This window comes from Tympanuchus pallidicinctus, unplaced genomic scaffold, assembly GCF_026119805.1.
Source record: "Tympanuchus pallidicinctus isolate F22 unplaced genomic scaffold, pur_lepc_1.0 scaffold1, whole genome shotgun sequence".
Lineage (NCBI taxonomy): Eukaryota > Metazoa > Chordata > Aves > Galliformes > Phasianidae > Tympanuchus > Tympanuchus pallidicinctus.
Genome location: NW_026294618.1, coordinates 71,803,024 through 71,817,445, shown reverse-complemented (window position 1 = coordinate 71,817,445; position 14,422 = coordinate 71,803,024). Strand labels below are relative to the sequence as shown.

General features: G+C 37.6%; 1 protein-coding gene across 3 annotated transcripts in view; it reads left to right on the top strand.

Moving 5' to 3' along the window:
• Positions 1-12,276, top strand: part of ARID4B (AT-rich interaction domain 4B) — an 85,043-nt gene extending 72,767 nt beyond the window's left edge. For all 3 annotated transcript variants that reach the window (XM_052671773.1, XM_052671781.1, XM_052671764.1), the window contains 7 exons: positions 1,654-1,738; positions 2,566-2,758; positions 4,410-5,618; positions 7,267-7,380; positions 7,982-8,197; positions 9,354-9,500; positions 10,483-12,276. In XM_052671773.1, the coding sequence (XP_052527733.1) occupies positions 1,654-1,738; positions 2,566-2,758; positions 4,410-5,618; positions 7,267-7,380; positions 7,982-8,197; positions 9,354-9,500; positions 10,483-10,613 (2,095 nt within the window). In that variant the 3' untranslated portion in view covers positions 10,614-12,276. The remainder of the gene's footprint in view (positions 1-1,653; positions 1,739-2,565; positions 2,759-4,409; positions 5,619-7,266; positions 7,381-7,981; positions 8,198-9,353; positions 9,501-10,482) is intronic.
• The last annotated feature ends 2,146 nt before the right edge of the window (positions 12,277-14,422 follow it).

Sequence of the window (14,422 nt, the reverse complement as noted above, 5' to 3'; positions counted from 1 at the left end):
ACCACATATGCAACAAACTGCTGGTTCTTATTTACCTGTTTGAGGTTGGTGCTTTAGGATGTATGTTTATCTAAAAGGTGGTCCTGTGGTAAGAAAGGTAACATATCAATCTTCAGAATTTGAGATGACAGCTCTGACTTGAAACCGCTATGGTTATGGATTTACTCTCATGAGTAAAACTCTGAAGAGTTTCATTTAGGTGTTGTAGAGAAATCTGAACCTATCCACATACATTTCACCTGCACACAGTACCCTATCTGCAGCAGCATAGGTAATCTCAGTATCTTATAGCTGTGGGATCTGCTGTTAATCTTGGAACAGGTGTTTCTGTTGTCACTCACTGGAAAAGAAAAATAAATCCTTTGGACGTTGTCAGAGACTACTGCTAATCTATAGAAAGATAATTTCTGCTTTCTACATCATGTTTTAAAGTGTTGTTTTTTACTGTATTATGTGAAATATGAGTTTAAAAAAAAAGAAAAAGTTGTGTTTGTTTTTGATATCCATTGCTTAGATCTTGGAGTATATAGGAAAGTGAGTTGGAAACATATACGCTTTCTTTTTAAAAGTAATTGTTTTTAACTTGTCAGTATTGTAGATATAATTGGCAGTAGTTATGAAGGAGTTGAATTGGACCTGTATCAGCAGGTGGTCAAATAAGGCCAGCTGGAAAGCCAGCATGGTGATGAACACATTATGTGTCTGCTCCATTTTGTACTAGTTTTTTGGTGTGGTTTTGGTAGATTTCTTTCTCTCCATTTTCATGTTTTACTTAAAGGACTCTCTATTTTTGTGGCTTTACACTAAGGCAGAAGTGAATACATATTAATTTTCTAGCTGACCTCTTTCTTAATCAGATTAAGGTTATTGAATTTACAGTTAAAGTAGGACAACACATTATGCTTGCTTTTAAAGTTTTTTTTAATACAAAATAGCATTAATTCTTGCAGTTTTTCAGAAATATGCAATGAAAATGGGAAGCGTAGTTCTATGTGGAAAGGATATTCCTGCTCAGAACATGTTTCTTTGGTCTGATATTTGTATTTAACGTGTGTGGCTTTAGGCAGTAACAGCATCTATTGTTTGATGCTGTTGGTATGTATGATTGGCTAGCATCATTCTGAGATAGAATGGAAAACCTGAACTGGAAATGAGTTGAAAAGTGTTAGTGTTAAGAGCAGTGACTCAGGAGTTAGCGATTCCCAAGTGCTAGTGACTCAGCAGAGCGCTTTAGCAGAGCTGGGAGGAGATTTTTGTTAACTTGGTACATGCTATGTAGTTGTGAGAATTTATAGCTAAGGAGATACAGCGTCTATACAAAGTCCATCTCCTGTAGATTCATATAGAACACATTTCTGGTAGTTTGTTTCACTGTGCAAATGAACCTCCTGTTCCACCCAGGCTGGGAAGTGTGAATTTTGACTCCTGCCCATCAGTGTAAGGAAACTTTGTCCTATATGCTCAAACATGTTAAGAATCAACTGTTAGCTTAAACTCTACATTCTGAAAGCTATGCTAATGACTTTATTTATACTAATAACTTCTTTAAATTCTAGTCTTTTTTAATATTGCTAATACTTTTCCTCCATTAATTTATTTTATGAGGTGATAATCTGCTTAAAAACATAAATGTGTGCAATTTTTTGTTTATAGGTATGATGAATGGATAAAGGCAGACAAGATAGTGAGACCAGCTGATAAAAATGTACCAAAAATTAAGCATCGAAAGAAAATAAAGGTAGTTTCTCTCCCTTCTCCCCTAGTTCCTCCCCACCTTTGGTTTAATGTATTCTTAAACTCTTCCCCCTATCCCTTTCTTTTGATAGACCTAAAAAAATGTATGACAGCAAAAGCTGAAACTTGTACTCAGTTTTATTCTTTCACTTAGAGGGTGTGGAGGGAAGCTTCTCTTTCCTATATGTCTTGTGAGATTTTATGTATGCTCTTAAAGAAACAAAGAAGATCCATCAGTGCTTGGGAGTGACTCTGGGACTGGAATCTGGGAGCTCCCTCTGCTGACTGGAAAGCATACATATGAGTAATCCTTACGTGTGTGACTTTTTCTTTGCAATTTTACCTCATAGTATTTCTTTCAAAAGTCACTCTCCTGAAACTGATGTTTAGACTTAGGTTATGGTACATTCTTTGTTGAGCAATGGAACGCTAGGAAGCTTTTCCTTCTGCCACAGATGTCAGCATGTTCCTCCTTTTTCCCAATGTTTTGATGCCTCTGGTATCTGAGTCTTGTTCCAGAGTTCCCTGCCCCTTGTGACAGTCAGAATCCTGTCACACCCTGTGGCACTTGTACCTGCTGGTCTGACATCCAGTGGTGCCAAGGCAACACTGGCTGTGTTTGCTTTCCCTTTTGTGGTAGCATTGACTTTGTTCCTGTCCTTGGTACAAATATTTCAGCATGGGTCATCGTAGAAAAGTGTTTCTCATCTTTTAAGCAGGGGGAAGCTTTTCTTTTCAGGTTGAACATTCAAGATAATTCTAAGTTTGTCTTGACTGTATTCTATTTTGAGAAATATGCTTGAAGTGTTTTTAATCTTATCTTTCCTGCAGCATAAAATTGACAAAGAAAAGGAAGAGAAGTATTCTCCAAAAAACTGTAAATTACGACGTTCATCAAAGCCACCCTTTCACGCCAGCACTTCACCAGAGACTGGGTCCAAACTTGATAGCACTGAAGCCAAAAATAGTGAACAAGCTCCTGTTAAATCGATAGAAATTACTTCTATCATTAATGGGCTTCAAGGTATTGTACATTAACTTTTTGGATTCTGTAACGTTACTTTTAAATGTAGTAAATGACAGTGTAGAGTAAATGATACAATTGTGCTCTTCTCAGTCTGCCGGTCTCTTTCACTGTGACATCATCTTCAGAAATAAGCCTTGAACAGAAGCTGTATTTGTGTTTTCTGAAAATGGGGATTGTGGATTCAGAGTATGTAAAGTTTTAAGAACTGCATTTTTTTTGGCATCGTTTTCTTTGATACACAGCCAAGCATTTTTCCTTCCTGTGTTATTTCTAAATTTTAAGTTTTGATTCACTGGGTTCTAAAAGTTCCATAAATATTTCTTCTCTTGAAAAATTGAATTAATGAAGCTAGGTGTTGTATCAGCACATCTGCTGTTCCTAACTTGGCTTCCCACTTCCTATGCCTTTACAGCAGAGCTGCAATGACTGGTTGCTTCTCTTCCTTGTCAGTTTCCTGCTTGCCTCCAGACAAAAAAGAAACAGTATATGATCTGTGTAGTTTGGTTAAGGACTTGCAAGAATTAGGTGAATGTAATAACCTTTCAGACCCTCAGATTTGGTAATGTTGGTTACTGGGTTTCGTATTCAGAGGTGGAATAACAGTTACCTTACAAAAAAGCAATCAGTTGTGTTGAATGTGACTTTGTTACAATTATTCTGTAATCACCTTTTCCTTAGAAAAACGCAACTGAATGTTTTTTAGCTGTGTGTTACTCTTTCTGCTTTTCAGTCCACGTAGATTCATGCTGTCAGTTTAAACAACTTTTTTTCCTTGAAATAGGAAATGCTGTACTGTATTACAGTATTTTCCCACAATTTTAAAGCAGTTTGCTCAAAACTTTACATGTCTTTTTTATTGAACTGGAATAAATAATACCTTATTTGGCTTTCCTTTGAAGGGCACAGCAGACTAAATAGATAGAGAGGAAAAAATGATGGACCCCATCTTTTCTGTTATTTTTATTAGTGGAGTTCTTTTGATTTTATTTTACATGGTGGTTTTTCATATCTCTTGTACTTATAATAGTAGTGTAGTTTTGGTGCACTGTGGCATGAGAGAGAAAAGTATTTTAAGTTCATTTTATGTGCCAGACTTCAGAACTTTAAGCCATAATCTGTACCATAAATTTTCAATTGGAAAGTGTGAACAAAAATGGAAGTGTGTTGTAAAACTTGCTTTCAGTTTGAGTCTTAAGGTAGAGATTAAGATCCTTTTTTTTCAAAGAAAATAATGAGAGAAAAACATCTGAGACAACATTTCCCAAGATATTTTGTTCTGTATCTCTCATCTGTCTGCCAGTACACTCTTTTCTAAGCTAGCTGTATTTCAACAAGGCTTCTTTAAAAAAATAAATAAAAAGAAAAGATAATGAGAGCTGGTAATTAGGATAAGAATAAAGCTTTGGTTTATCATGCAAAAGTAGATATTGTGTGGGTTTATAACCAGTGTTGTTTAGGTGAAGGCTGTAGCCCACTGTGCTTCCTGGAGATATACAATATAATTTAGTACAATTTATAAATACAATTTAAATACGTAAATGCTTAAATCCCTGTGGCATGTGATCATATCTGTACAGTTTTGGTTTTTTTTAGCATTTGTAACCAAGATCAAGACCCACTCTCTCATTTTAATTTTATTTTTATCCAGCTTCTGAAAGTTCTGATGACAGTGAGCAAGAAGATGACCAAAGTGCCCAGAACATGGATGCTGATGGCAAAGAGGAATCTCAGCACGAAGCTGTGAGCCAAGATAAAAATGAGTTGTGTCTGAAAGAAGAACAGGACAGCTCATCCCTCTCAGAGGAAACTAAAGCTTTGCCAGATACAGTAGCGCCCAAGTCGGGATCCAAGTCTCCTGAAAGACTGAGAAAAGAGATGGAAGAGTTATCTGAAGATACTGACTCTGATGGAGAAGATGAAGCCACGAAAAAGAAAAAGGATGTGAAAAAGGAGGTTGGGGATAAAACAGCAAAACCACAAGTAAAACGTGGTAAACGAAGGTACTGTGTTGCAGAGGAATCTTTAAAGACTGTGTCACCTAACAGAAAGGATGAGAAGTCCAAAAACAAAGATTCCCTTAGTTTAGAAAACAGCAGCAACAGCTCCTCGGATGAAGATGAGGAAGACAAATCTAAGCTGAAAATCACTCCCACTAAAAAGTACAATGGATTAGAAGAAAAGAGGAAGTCTTTACGGACAAGTACTTTCTACTCAGGATTTTCTGAAGTGGCAGAGAAAAGAATAAAGCTTCTAAATAACTCTGATGAAAGACTTCAGAACACCAGAGCAAAGGATCGAAAAGATGTCTGGTCGAGTATTCAGGGACAGTGGCCGAAGAAAACACTGAAGGAATTGTTCTCGGACTCTGACACTGAAGCTGCTGCCTCCCCTCCACACGCTGCGCCAGAGGATGCTGCAGCAGAGGAGCAGCTTCAGACTCTTGCAGAAGAAGACATTTCTTTGCCCAGCTCTGAACATGAAAAACCTTTGCCATCTAGTGTGGACGTTAAACCTGTTGAGGAAAAAACAGCTGAAATGGGTGAAAAGAAAGTTGAATTTCCAAGCAGCGGCAGTAATTCAGTGCTAAATACTCCGCCTACAACTCCTGAATCACCTTCATCTGTAACTGTAACAGACAGTAGACATCAGTCTAGTGTTGCTGTCTCTGAGACATTGCCACCAAATCAAGAAGAAATAAGAAGCATTAAAAGTGAAACCGATAGCACAATAGAAGTGGACAGTGTAGCAGGGGAGCTGCAAGACCTCCAGTCTGAGGGAAATATTTCTCCGACAGGTTTTGATGCCAGCGTCAGCTCCAGTAGTAGTAATCAACCAGAGCCAGAGCATACTGAAAAAGGTAAAGGGAAGCAGAAACAGGTGTCTTCAACTATCTTTTTTTTTTTCTTTTCATTTTAGATATATTTTCATTGTCTTGGTTACACTGTTGGAAAGAGGAAGGAAACAGTAGCCAGCCCTCTACTTCAGATCTGTAGAAATGCAGAAATGGCATGATCACCTGCTGAATAGAAGATAATCTGCCAGGAAGCTTCTTGGCCTTTCAGAAAGATTTTGCATTAGTTTTAATGAGGAGTAAAAGAAAAAATAAGTTTTAATGAGGAATATAAGAAAAAAGTTTATACCAGAGGTGGTGATAAACCAGAGGTGGCGATAACAGCCTGGAATGAACTGTAATACTTTGTGTAGGGAAAATGTACTAGCAAGCTGAATGCGTTTAAAAATATCTTGCTTGCAAGTAGATTGTATTGTTTCTTAGCTTTACAGAGAAACAAAATTTTATTGCTTATGGTGGACAAGAACAGTGCCTGTCACTGCATGCTCAGGCAGCCATTTCAAGCTTCTTTAATAGAAAACAACAAAAAATAACCAGTAGCAAGAAAAAAGACACCTTGGCTGATCACTAGTATTGACCTGATTAGCAATACTTCAGATATGATTTTGCAGACTGAAGTTCACAACTTGAGCCACTAGAGTGAAGGGCTTAAACACTGTCAGCACTTGTCCACATAATGTCAACATGCTATTTTTCAACTATTTGCTAGACTGGATCAAAAGATTTTGTGTGCCATGCGGTGGCTGTTTTAAGCTCCATGAGAAGTACAGCTGCTTCTAAAAACCATTGACCTGCCTGAAAGTAAGGAGAAAGTGTCTGACTGTAAACCTGAATACAGAAGTGATTCGTTCATCTCCACAGATTTTATTTCTCAGTTGTATAATAATGGTTAATTTTCCCAGAATACTTTACTGATTCTGCGCTTGTTGCATTCTTCCAAAAGAACCATTTGGTGTTCAGGGGAGAGTTTGGAAGAGGTCTATTTGTAGACCTCCATAAATAAAGTCTGTATTACTTTACCAGTTTATAGATGTATAATCTGCTTTTTCCCATTGTAGTTACAGATACCAGTAGATTTTTTTTCTTTGCTTTTTTTCTATTTGTTTTTGCCTCATTTCTGTTGCCTGATGTTTTTTAAATGCTAACTTAAGGTTTTGATACGTTCAATTAATGTAATCACTGATAACAAACTATGGTTGCTTTTTTTCCCAGAGCTTCCAAGTGCAACAGTTTTTTTCCAACATGTTTCAGTTTCAGGAGTTCCTGACTTTTTTCAAACAAATGTATTCAGATAAGATTTACTATATTAAAAAAGTCTGTGTATGTGTGTGTATATATCTGTGCCTATGTATGTACACATGTTTATATATGCATGTACACAGAATATATAAATTCGACATGGTTCAAGAAAAATTCTGGAGTACATTGAAGGAAGTCACTTGCAGCCATCTGATGTGCACACCAACCAACAAACCATTTTCCATCTTTCTTTACCTCCTCTTTTCAATCTAAGTAGAAAGGTGAGCAGTGTTAAGTGCAGACAGGAACAGTTGTATTGCTGTGCAAGCTTAAGCTCTGAAGTGTTTTCCTGAGATGTTGAGAAAAATACACAGAGATGCAAGTATTTTAATTTTTTATTTTTTTCCAATTGTAGTCTGTGCAGGCCAAAAGAGACTTAAAGATGCTCAGGGAGGAGGCAGCTCCTCAAAAAAGCAGAAAAGAAGCCACAAAACATCTTCTGTGAACAACAAAAAGAAGAGTAAAACTAGTAAGTACGGCAGTTCAGTGTGAAATGAAATGTGCATCATTTCTTTTAACAATTGTAGAAGAAACCTGTTAATTATGTATATAAATTATGCCCTTATCATGGAATTCTTAATACAGTTTAAATGCAGAAACTACTTTTGCTGGATGCCAAAGTGTTTTTGAATGCCTCGTGTCATTTCAAGACCTATTAAGCAGCTTAGAGGTGTTTTCAGCCTTAGAGGTGTTTAATAGCTTGTAATTCAGGAAGACTAAGGATAGTGATATTTCACACCTAGTAGGTCTGGGATCTTTGTTACCACAGGAAGAAAAAAGTTAGCAATATCTGTTGTGTGATGATCTCATGTAATAGAAGAGAAACAGACCTGAATGTAACTATATTTCATACTTTCTGCCCATGTTGTGATCTTATTTTTAGGTACCAGTGATGTAAAAGTCTGTGTGCTCAGCTTTTATGCCAGAAAATTGTATCATATTAGGGTAAAAAAGATTTCAGTCAGATAAACTCCTTACATATGAAAATCAGCACAGGAGGAACTTCTGATAAGCTTTGCTTTGGGCTGAAAGGCTATTTTATTTTGTAATATGTTGTCTTGTTTCTTCAGCCAACAGCAGTGATAGTGAAGAACTGTCTGCTGGTGAAAGTGTGTCCAAGACTCAGCCCGCAAAATTGGTTTCTACAGGCATGAAATCTCACCAAACCAAATCACTTTCAAGAACGCAATCTCCAGGAAAATGTGGGAAAAATGGAGAGAAGGATTCTGATCTCAAAGAACAGAATAATCGCTTGCCCAAAGTTTACAAGTGGAGTTTTCAAATGTGTAAGCATTGTCTTGAAAACGTACTGAATGTGGTCTTAAAATATAGAATATTTTTTTGTGTGGGATAAGTTTTTACTTTTTTTCTTTAAAATGTTTCTATCTCTACTTTGCTTCACTTTGTGAGTAAATCCTGGTTTTAAAACATTTGCTTTATTTTGCAATTCAGGAAATTACTGCTCCTGCTGTTCCAATGCTCTTTTAGAAATGGCTCCTTTGTGACTTACCATTCTTGCTATCCTGTGCTTACCTGTCACAGAGGACTTTCAGTGTTCTACTCCTCATTCTCTAGTTATTGTTCAGGCATTTCTAACGTATTTTCTCTTCTGTTTTGCTTAAGTGAGCCAGAGTCTGTTTACTGTTCCTAGTAATAAGAACTTTCAGCACGTTTGTGTCAGTCAGCTATAGGGCCTTAGAGCAGGCTGTGAGCATAGTGTTGAAGGGATCACACATCTATCTGAAAAACATCACAGTACCTTTATTAATGACTTGCTGCTGTAAGTGCAACTTCTTCATTGCCTGTGTGTGCTATTGCAGTATTGAAGTAGGAAAAGAGGAGAAAATGGACAAAATGCTAGATGATTTAAGCTCCCTTCCTCAGCATAAATAGAAACAAACAGTTGAAAAATAATTCTCTTAAAACAAAAAACTTGTTTTTAGCCCCTTCTCTCAGCATCTAGGAGTTTGTTTATTCAGCAATGAATTGTTCTCCTTAGTACCAACCATGGATGTGTGTAGAAATTCATGAATTACTTTCGTTTTTTTTAACTTTAAAAGGTCAAATTGAAACTGTGTGACACGAGCGATTTAAATTACTTCTTAGAATTATCCATAATATCTCATTCAGTATTCACAGATGACCTTAATATACGTCAAACTTGTGAAGTTCTCAGAATGTTATGCTCTGCTTTTCTGTGCTCTGTCACAGACTGCCTGAAGGCTGCTGTTTCTTTCGTAGTGTAGAAAGCTGGTGCAGCGCATCATGCAGACACTTGTGCTGGATTGGTTTTGCCAGAATGTTCCTTCGTGTTCTCAGCTGTTTCTGAGAGATTCTCACCACATTTTCTTCTCCAGCCCTTGAGTACTTCCTACTTCACTGCAATTGAGAAGTTTTTAGGAATGCTGCAGTCCAGTAATTAACAGACTGTTTACCTTGCAGCTGACTTAGAAAATTTGACCAGTGCTGAGCGCATAACCATTCTTCAAGAAAAACTGCAGGAGATCAGGAAACACTACCTGTCCTTGAAGTCTGAGGTAGCTTCCATTGACCGGAGAAGAAAGCGCTTAAAGAAAAAGGAGAGAGAAAGTAAGTGTGGGAACTCCATTTTTCTTTCAAAGGGCTAAATCACATATCATGTTATTAAGGAATTGATAGGAGTTGGATAGTTTATAGGAAGATGTGCCCTTAGTTTGGTTGGGTTGTTTGTGTTCTGTTGTTTGGTTTCTGTTGTTTGTGTTTGTTTTTTTAACAGTGCTTTTTCAACTTTTGAAGGAACAGGTCAGGCATGCAGTGATACTTAATCAACCCTCTGTAGAGGGTTGTAGGCAATCTATTCTGTTTAAGTAGAGCTTATTTTTGCATGGGGGGAAAGTATGGTAAACCTCTTTAAGCTGTGAACGAAGCATCCTAAGGTAACGAATAACCTACAGTATGACTTGAAGACAAGTGCTCGCTTACTAGAGTATTTTTTGTGTGGTTGGTTCAAGCTTTTCCATTAACATAAGAGATTCATCATGGCTTTAAAGAGAATTAATAAACAAAATATCTTGTTTCTCTTGCTTTACTTCAATAAGGAATGTTTTGGTGTGCCTGCATTAAAAGCATTTTTTCCACATCCTATTTTTATCTGCATACTTAGCAGTACTCTGCCACGTGTAGCAAGATTTTTGTGGCTGAAACTGCTATCTCATGGGCACAACAGTTGCTTCTTGATTGCCCAAGCAGGCTGTACATGCAGGTTCTGTGCTGGGACAAGGCCCTGCCTGTGTAAATTCCCACAGGAAAGAGAACTGATGACTGTACTTGTGGGGCAGGAATGACTTTGACATCCTCTGGCTGAATTTTTGATGTGGGCCATCAGAGAACCAGGACTGCAGGGGTGCGATGCTATGCTATCTTGTACATAGCATAGCTTGTCTTGCAGAGTATTTCCCATGAAAGCTGGGGAGTGGAGGATTTTTTTCTTTTAATTACTAGACATTAGATATTGGAGTCAGTATATATATATAAGCCCTTTTTACTGCCCAATTTGTGAACTTTTAAAACCTGTTTTCTTGTTCCCATGCAGGTGCTGCTACTACGTCATCTTCCTCCTCATCACCTTCCTCCAGTTCAATTACAGCTGCAGTTATGTTAACCTTAGCAGAACCATCCATGTCAAGTTCATCACAAAACGGAATGTCAGTTGAGTGCAGGTGACAGCAGGACTTGCCAAAGCACTTTGCACTTAATGGCTGCTGAGGGCCACTCTTTTCTTTTTTTTTTTTTTTTAATTTTTTTTTTATACTGCACAGTGGCACAAAATTCAGACAAGCACTATTTTGTATTTAAAGTTGTTTCTTGACAAGCTAACTTTGCACTTAAGTGCACTTTTATGAAGAAAAAGTACAACAAACTGCTTTTCCTCAAGCAATAATTGTTTCCAACTTGTCTGGGAATTGTAAGTCCAGTGACTGGAAGGCCTTCCACTGTGGCAAATGGAGGCTGTTCACTGCCTGTAGAGACAGTACAATAAGCATCTAGTTGTTGGGTTGATCTAAATAAATGTGGTAAGGCTTACTGTACATGTATTCCTTGGTATTTTGTTAAAGCTGGAACATTTGATATTTTTCCATTTATTTATGACAAATATTGAACCTATTTTCATTTGTACAAGCTAATTGTTTTTTAACTGCTAAGTCACCTTATAGTGGCTTCAATTGTATACGTCAAGCACATGTATTCAATTCAAAACCTGCAGTTAGTGGGATGTTGACATCGGTCCTGATAACCAAATGCGAGGATTCCTTTAAAAACAAACAAAACTGACTCATGTTTACAGGTTTGAATTAGGCTTAAATAGGTTACTCTGGGTTTTAATAACCCATTAATTGGAAAGAAACTACTGTACTTTGCCATTTTTCTATAAAACAGTATTTTTTTTTAATTTTGATAAAATACATTATGAAAAAGGAAGAAAATGGCTAACAAACTGTATTAAATCTTAATGTATAAATATTGTATTTAGCCAGTTTAAAGTGTATATTTATTCATAACGGATTATAACAGTTATATTTTTGTGTTTTCTTGTAAATGTTTCTTTTCCCTTAAAGCAACAAATATTTCATTTGTAATGCTTATTTTATTACGAGCTTCAAGGAGAGAGGACTTCGAGACCGAGTAAGGTGTGAGGTTATAATTTGTGGTTGCTGGTATGAACACTGCCACAAAGGGTAGTTGTTTTTAAAATACATAGCTAGCTGAGTGGTAGACATTTAATTTTTTAAATGCCTTGTACAAATTCCAAAACCAACTTCAAACTGTTTTCACTTGTATTGATTTTACGTTGTATGAATCCCAACGCTCTCCTGTTAATTATATACCTTTGTAAGACATTTGTATATTGCGGAAGTGTTCATTCAAGCTATTTAATACCTGGCACTGTTAATACACAGTACTTTATTGTACAGATTGTTTTACTGTTTTAATTGTAGTTCTGTGTACTTCTTTTGGCTGGGGAAAATAGAGGCTGGCATGTTTTTCTTTGTTTTCTGGCAATACAACATGTAAGAATTCAAAGCATTTTGTTTGTAGATGCTAGAGTGTCAGAATCCTTTACATTTGACTTTTCTAAGAAAAGCATTTTCAGTCTTCGTAGTGTGTGCTTAAGGCTAACTTTATTGATTTTATTGAAAATGGTTTCAAAGTATTCAGAATTGTACAGGACTGTAAAAATTTGTTGACAAACGTTGAAGGAAAAGCTTATAGAAAAAAGCTATAAAATATATATTAGGTTCTGCAGAAAATGGAGAATTATGTAATATATTGTACAAATGTAAGCAAAGGCCTCTGAAATAAAATGCCATAGTTTGTGAATCCCTGATTTTGTTTCTAACAGTTTAATTAAGCAACAGTAGCGTGCTCATTTAAATGACACCGACCTGCAGAATCAGTTCAGCAAAGGATATTTGATGCGGTGTAGTAAGCATAGGAAAATTAATTAGACATTGTACATTGGCTCTGTGTTTTCCTCTTAGTGGTTGGCTAAAATTTATCTTTTTCAGCAGAAGTGTTGCTTGTTGACATCATTAATGCAGCACCGGTTGAAATAAAGAGGAGTTTGGATTCACATTAATCTGGTTAGTTTGAAAAATGGAAAAGAAAGCTCCTGAAGATACTTGCCATCTTCTAAAAACAACTGGCTAAGTTCAGATTTGGTGGAACTTGCATGGAACCTTTAGTTATATCTGCTCACGCCATGCCTGGCCCTCCTGTTGTCCAAAATAGTTGCACTTGTAAAATGGTGAATTGCCACTGAGGCTGGTAAATAGCAAATGACTGACAACAGGCTTTGGACACTTAAATTGTGAACGATCGCCATGATTTGAGACTGTCAGGGGCAACTTTAGCTTCAGTGGGGCTACTTGGAAGGTAATATACACGTTTAATAGAAACAGAGTTGCAATGGCTCAGTTCTGCCGTTAGTTTCAGGAGTACAGCTAGTATTGATTGAACTGGGATCTGCATTTGGGCAATTGAGCGTATTCAGCCTTCCACTTGCTGCTAGTTCTCTATCAGCTCTGCTTCAGTGCCAGCATTTGTGCTTTGATACATTTGTTAACTCCTATATGTGAAGCTTTATTTACTTAACATGAAACAACGGAGAGATTCTTCATTAAGCTGCCTCTCACGCTTTCTTGCTACTCAATTAAGTTGAAAGTTTTTGCGTAAGTATGGATTTGGGGTGTTTTTTATTACATAGATTACTTAATTTTTGCTCTCTTGCATCTAGTTCAATGACTAATCAGAATCTGTTCTGGGTGTTCATATTGCACCTCTTCTGTGAAGTGTTTGTATTCTCTAGTTCATGTTACTGTGTCCCTGCAGTTACAAACAAAGATGCTTTTGGCAAACTTGTTAGCTAGGCTAATATAATCTGAGTTGCAGTACGAGAAATCTGAGCTTCCTTTCAGTTTACATATTATAATACTGCTTGAACATGGTGTGCTCCCTGCTTGGCGTGCACACTGCGCTTAAAGCTGAGAAAGTATTTGCCTGTACCTGTGAGTGCCTGCTTGTACAACCTTAAAAGAAACTGCCCCTCACTTATGCATTGCACCTTGGCTGAGTCGACAGGTGCTTTCTGTGTCTCACATTTGATGTTCTTGAGAACAGCTGTGTGTAGGCTTTCAGCATATGCTTGGGAGCTCATCTGGCTTGAAGGCTGTCTTTACTGCTCCCGGTATATTTGCACCAGTCTGTACCTGTGCTTGTACTACTTTTTACTGTGTGGTTTCTGTTGTGCCGTAACACTTTCTTCTCTACCTACCTTATGGTTCAAACTCGCTCTCTGGTTGAGTTCCTGGAGGTAATATGCCTTTTGTTGAGCTCCAGCAATTATAAATCTCTGAAATCAGTCAGCAAAATGTTTTCCCAATGTAGTTTTGATGCAATTTGATGGTTCAGCCTATTCTACCCACTGTCACCTATCAAATTGCTCTGCCACGTGAAGGTAGTTTGGAAACACCAATACATGTAAGTGCAGCGTCCACTGACAGTTTTCAGCAATTTTTGTATTTTCTTGGGTTGTCCATGAGAGTCCTGCAATCCAGAAGGCCTAAATCAAGTCTAATACTTTACCTAATTCTGTCTCTGGATTACTTGTTCTACTTCAGTTAGATGCAAGTGCAAACAGAACTGCTCACACTGGCACCTCAAAAATGGGCCCGAAGTGCCTAAAAGATCACGTGGGAAGAGTACATAAAATCAGAGAACATCCTGATTTGAGAGGGACCCGCATGGATCACTGAGTCCAACTCGGTGTTCCACGCAGCACCACCCCCGGTCCAAACCGTGTGTGTGGGAGCGATGTCCAAACACTCCCTGAGCTCCAGCGCTCGGGGCCGCGCCCACTGCCCTGGGTAGCAGTAACTGTTCCTTCTCCAGCGTGCTTCACCTTGTTACGTGCTACAACACTGCGTTATCTCAGCAGCCCAACCACGACAACCATTCGGTGCGGACACACGTCA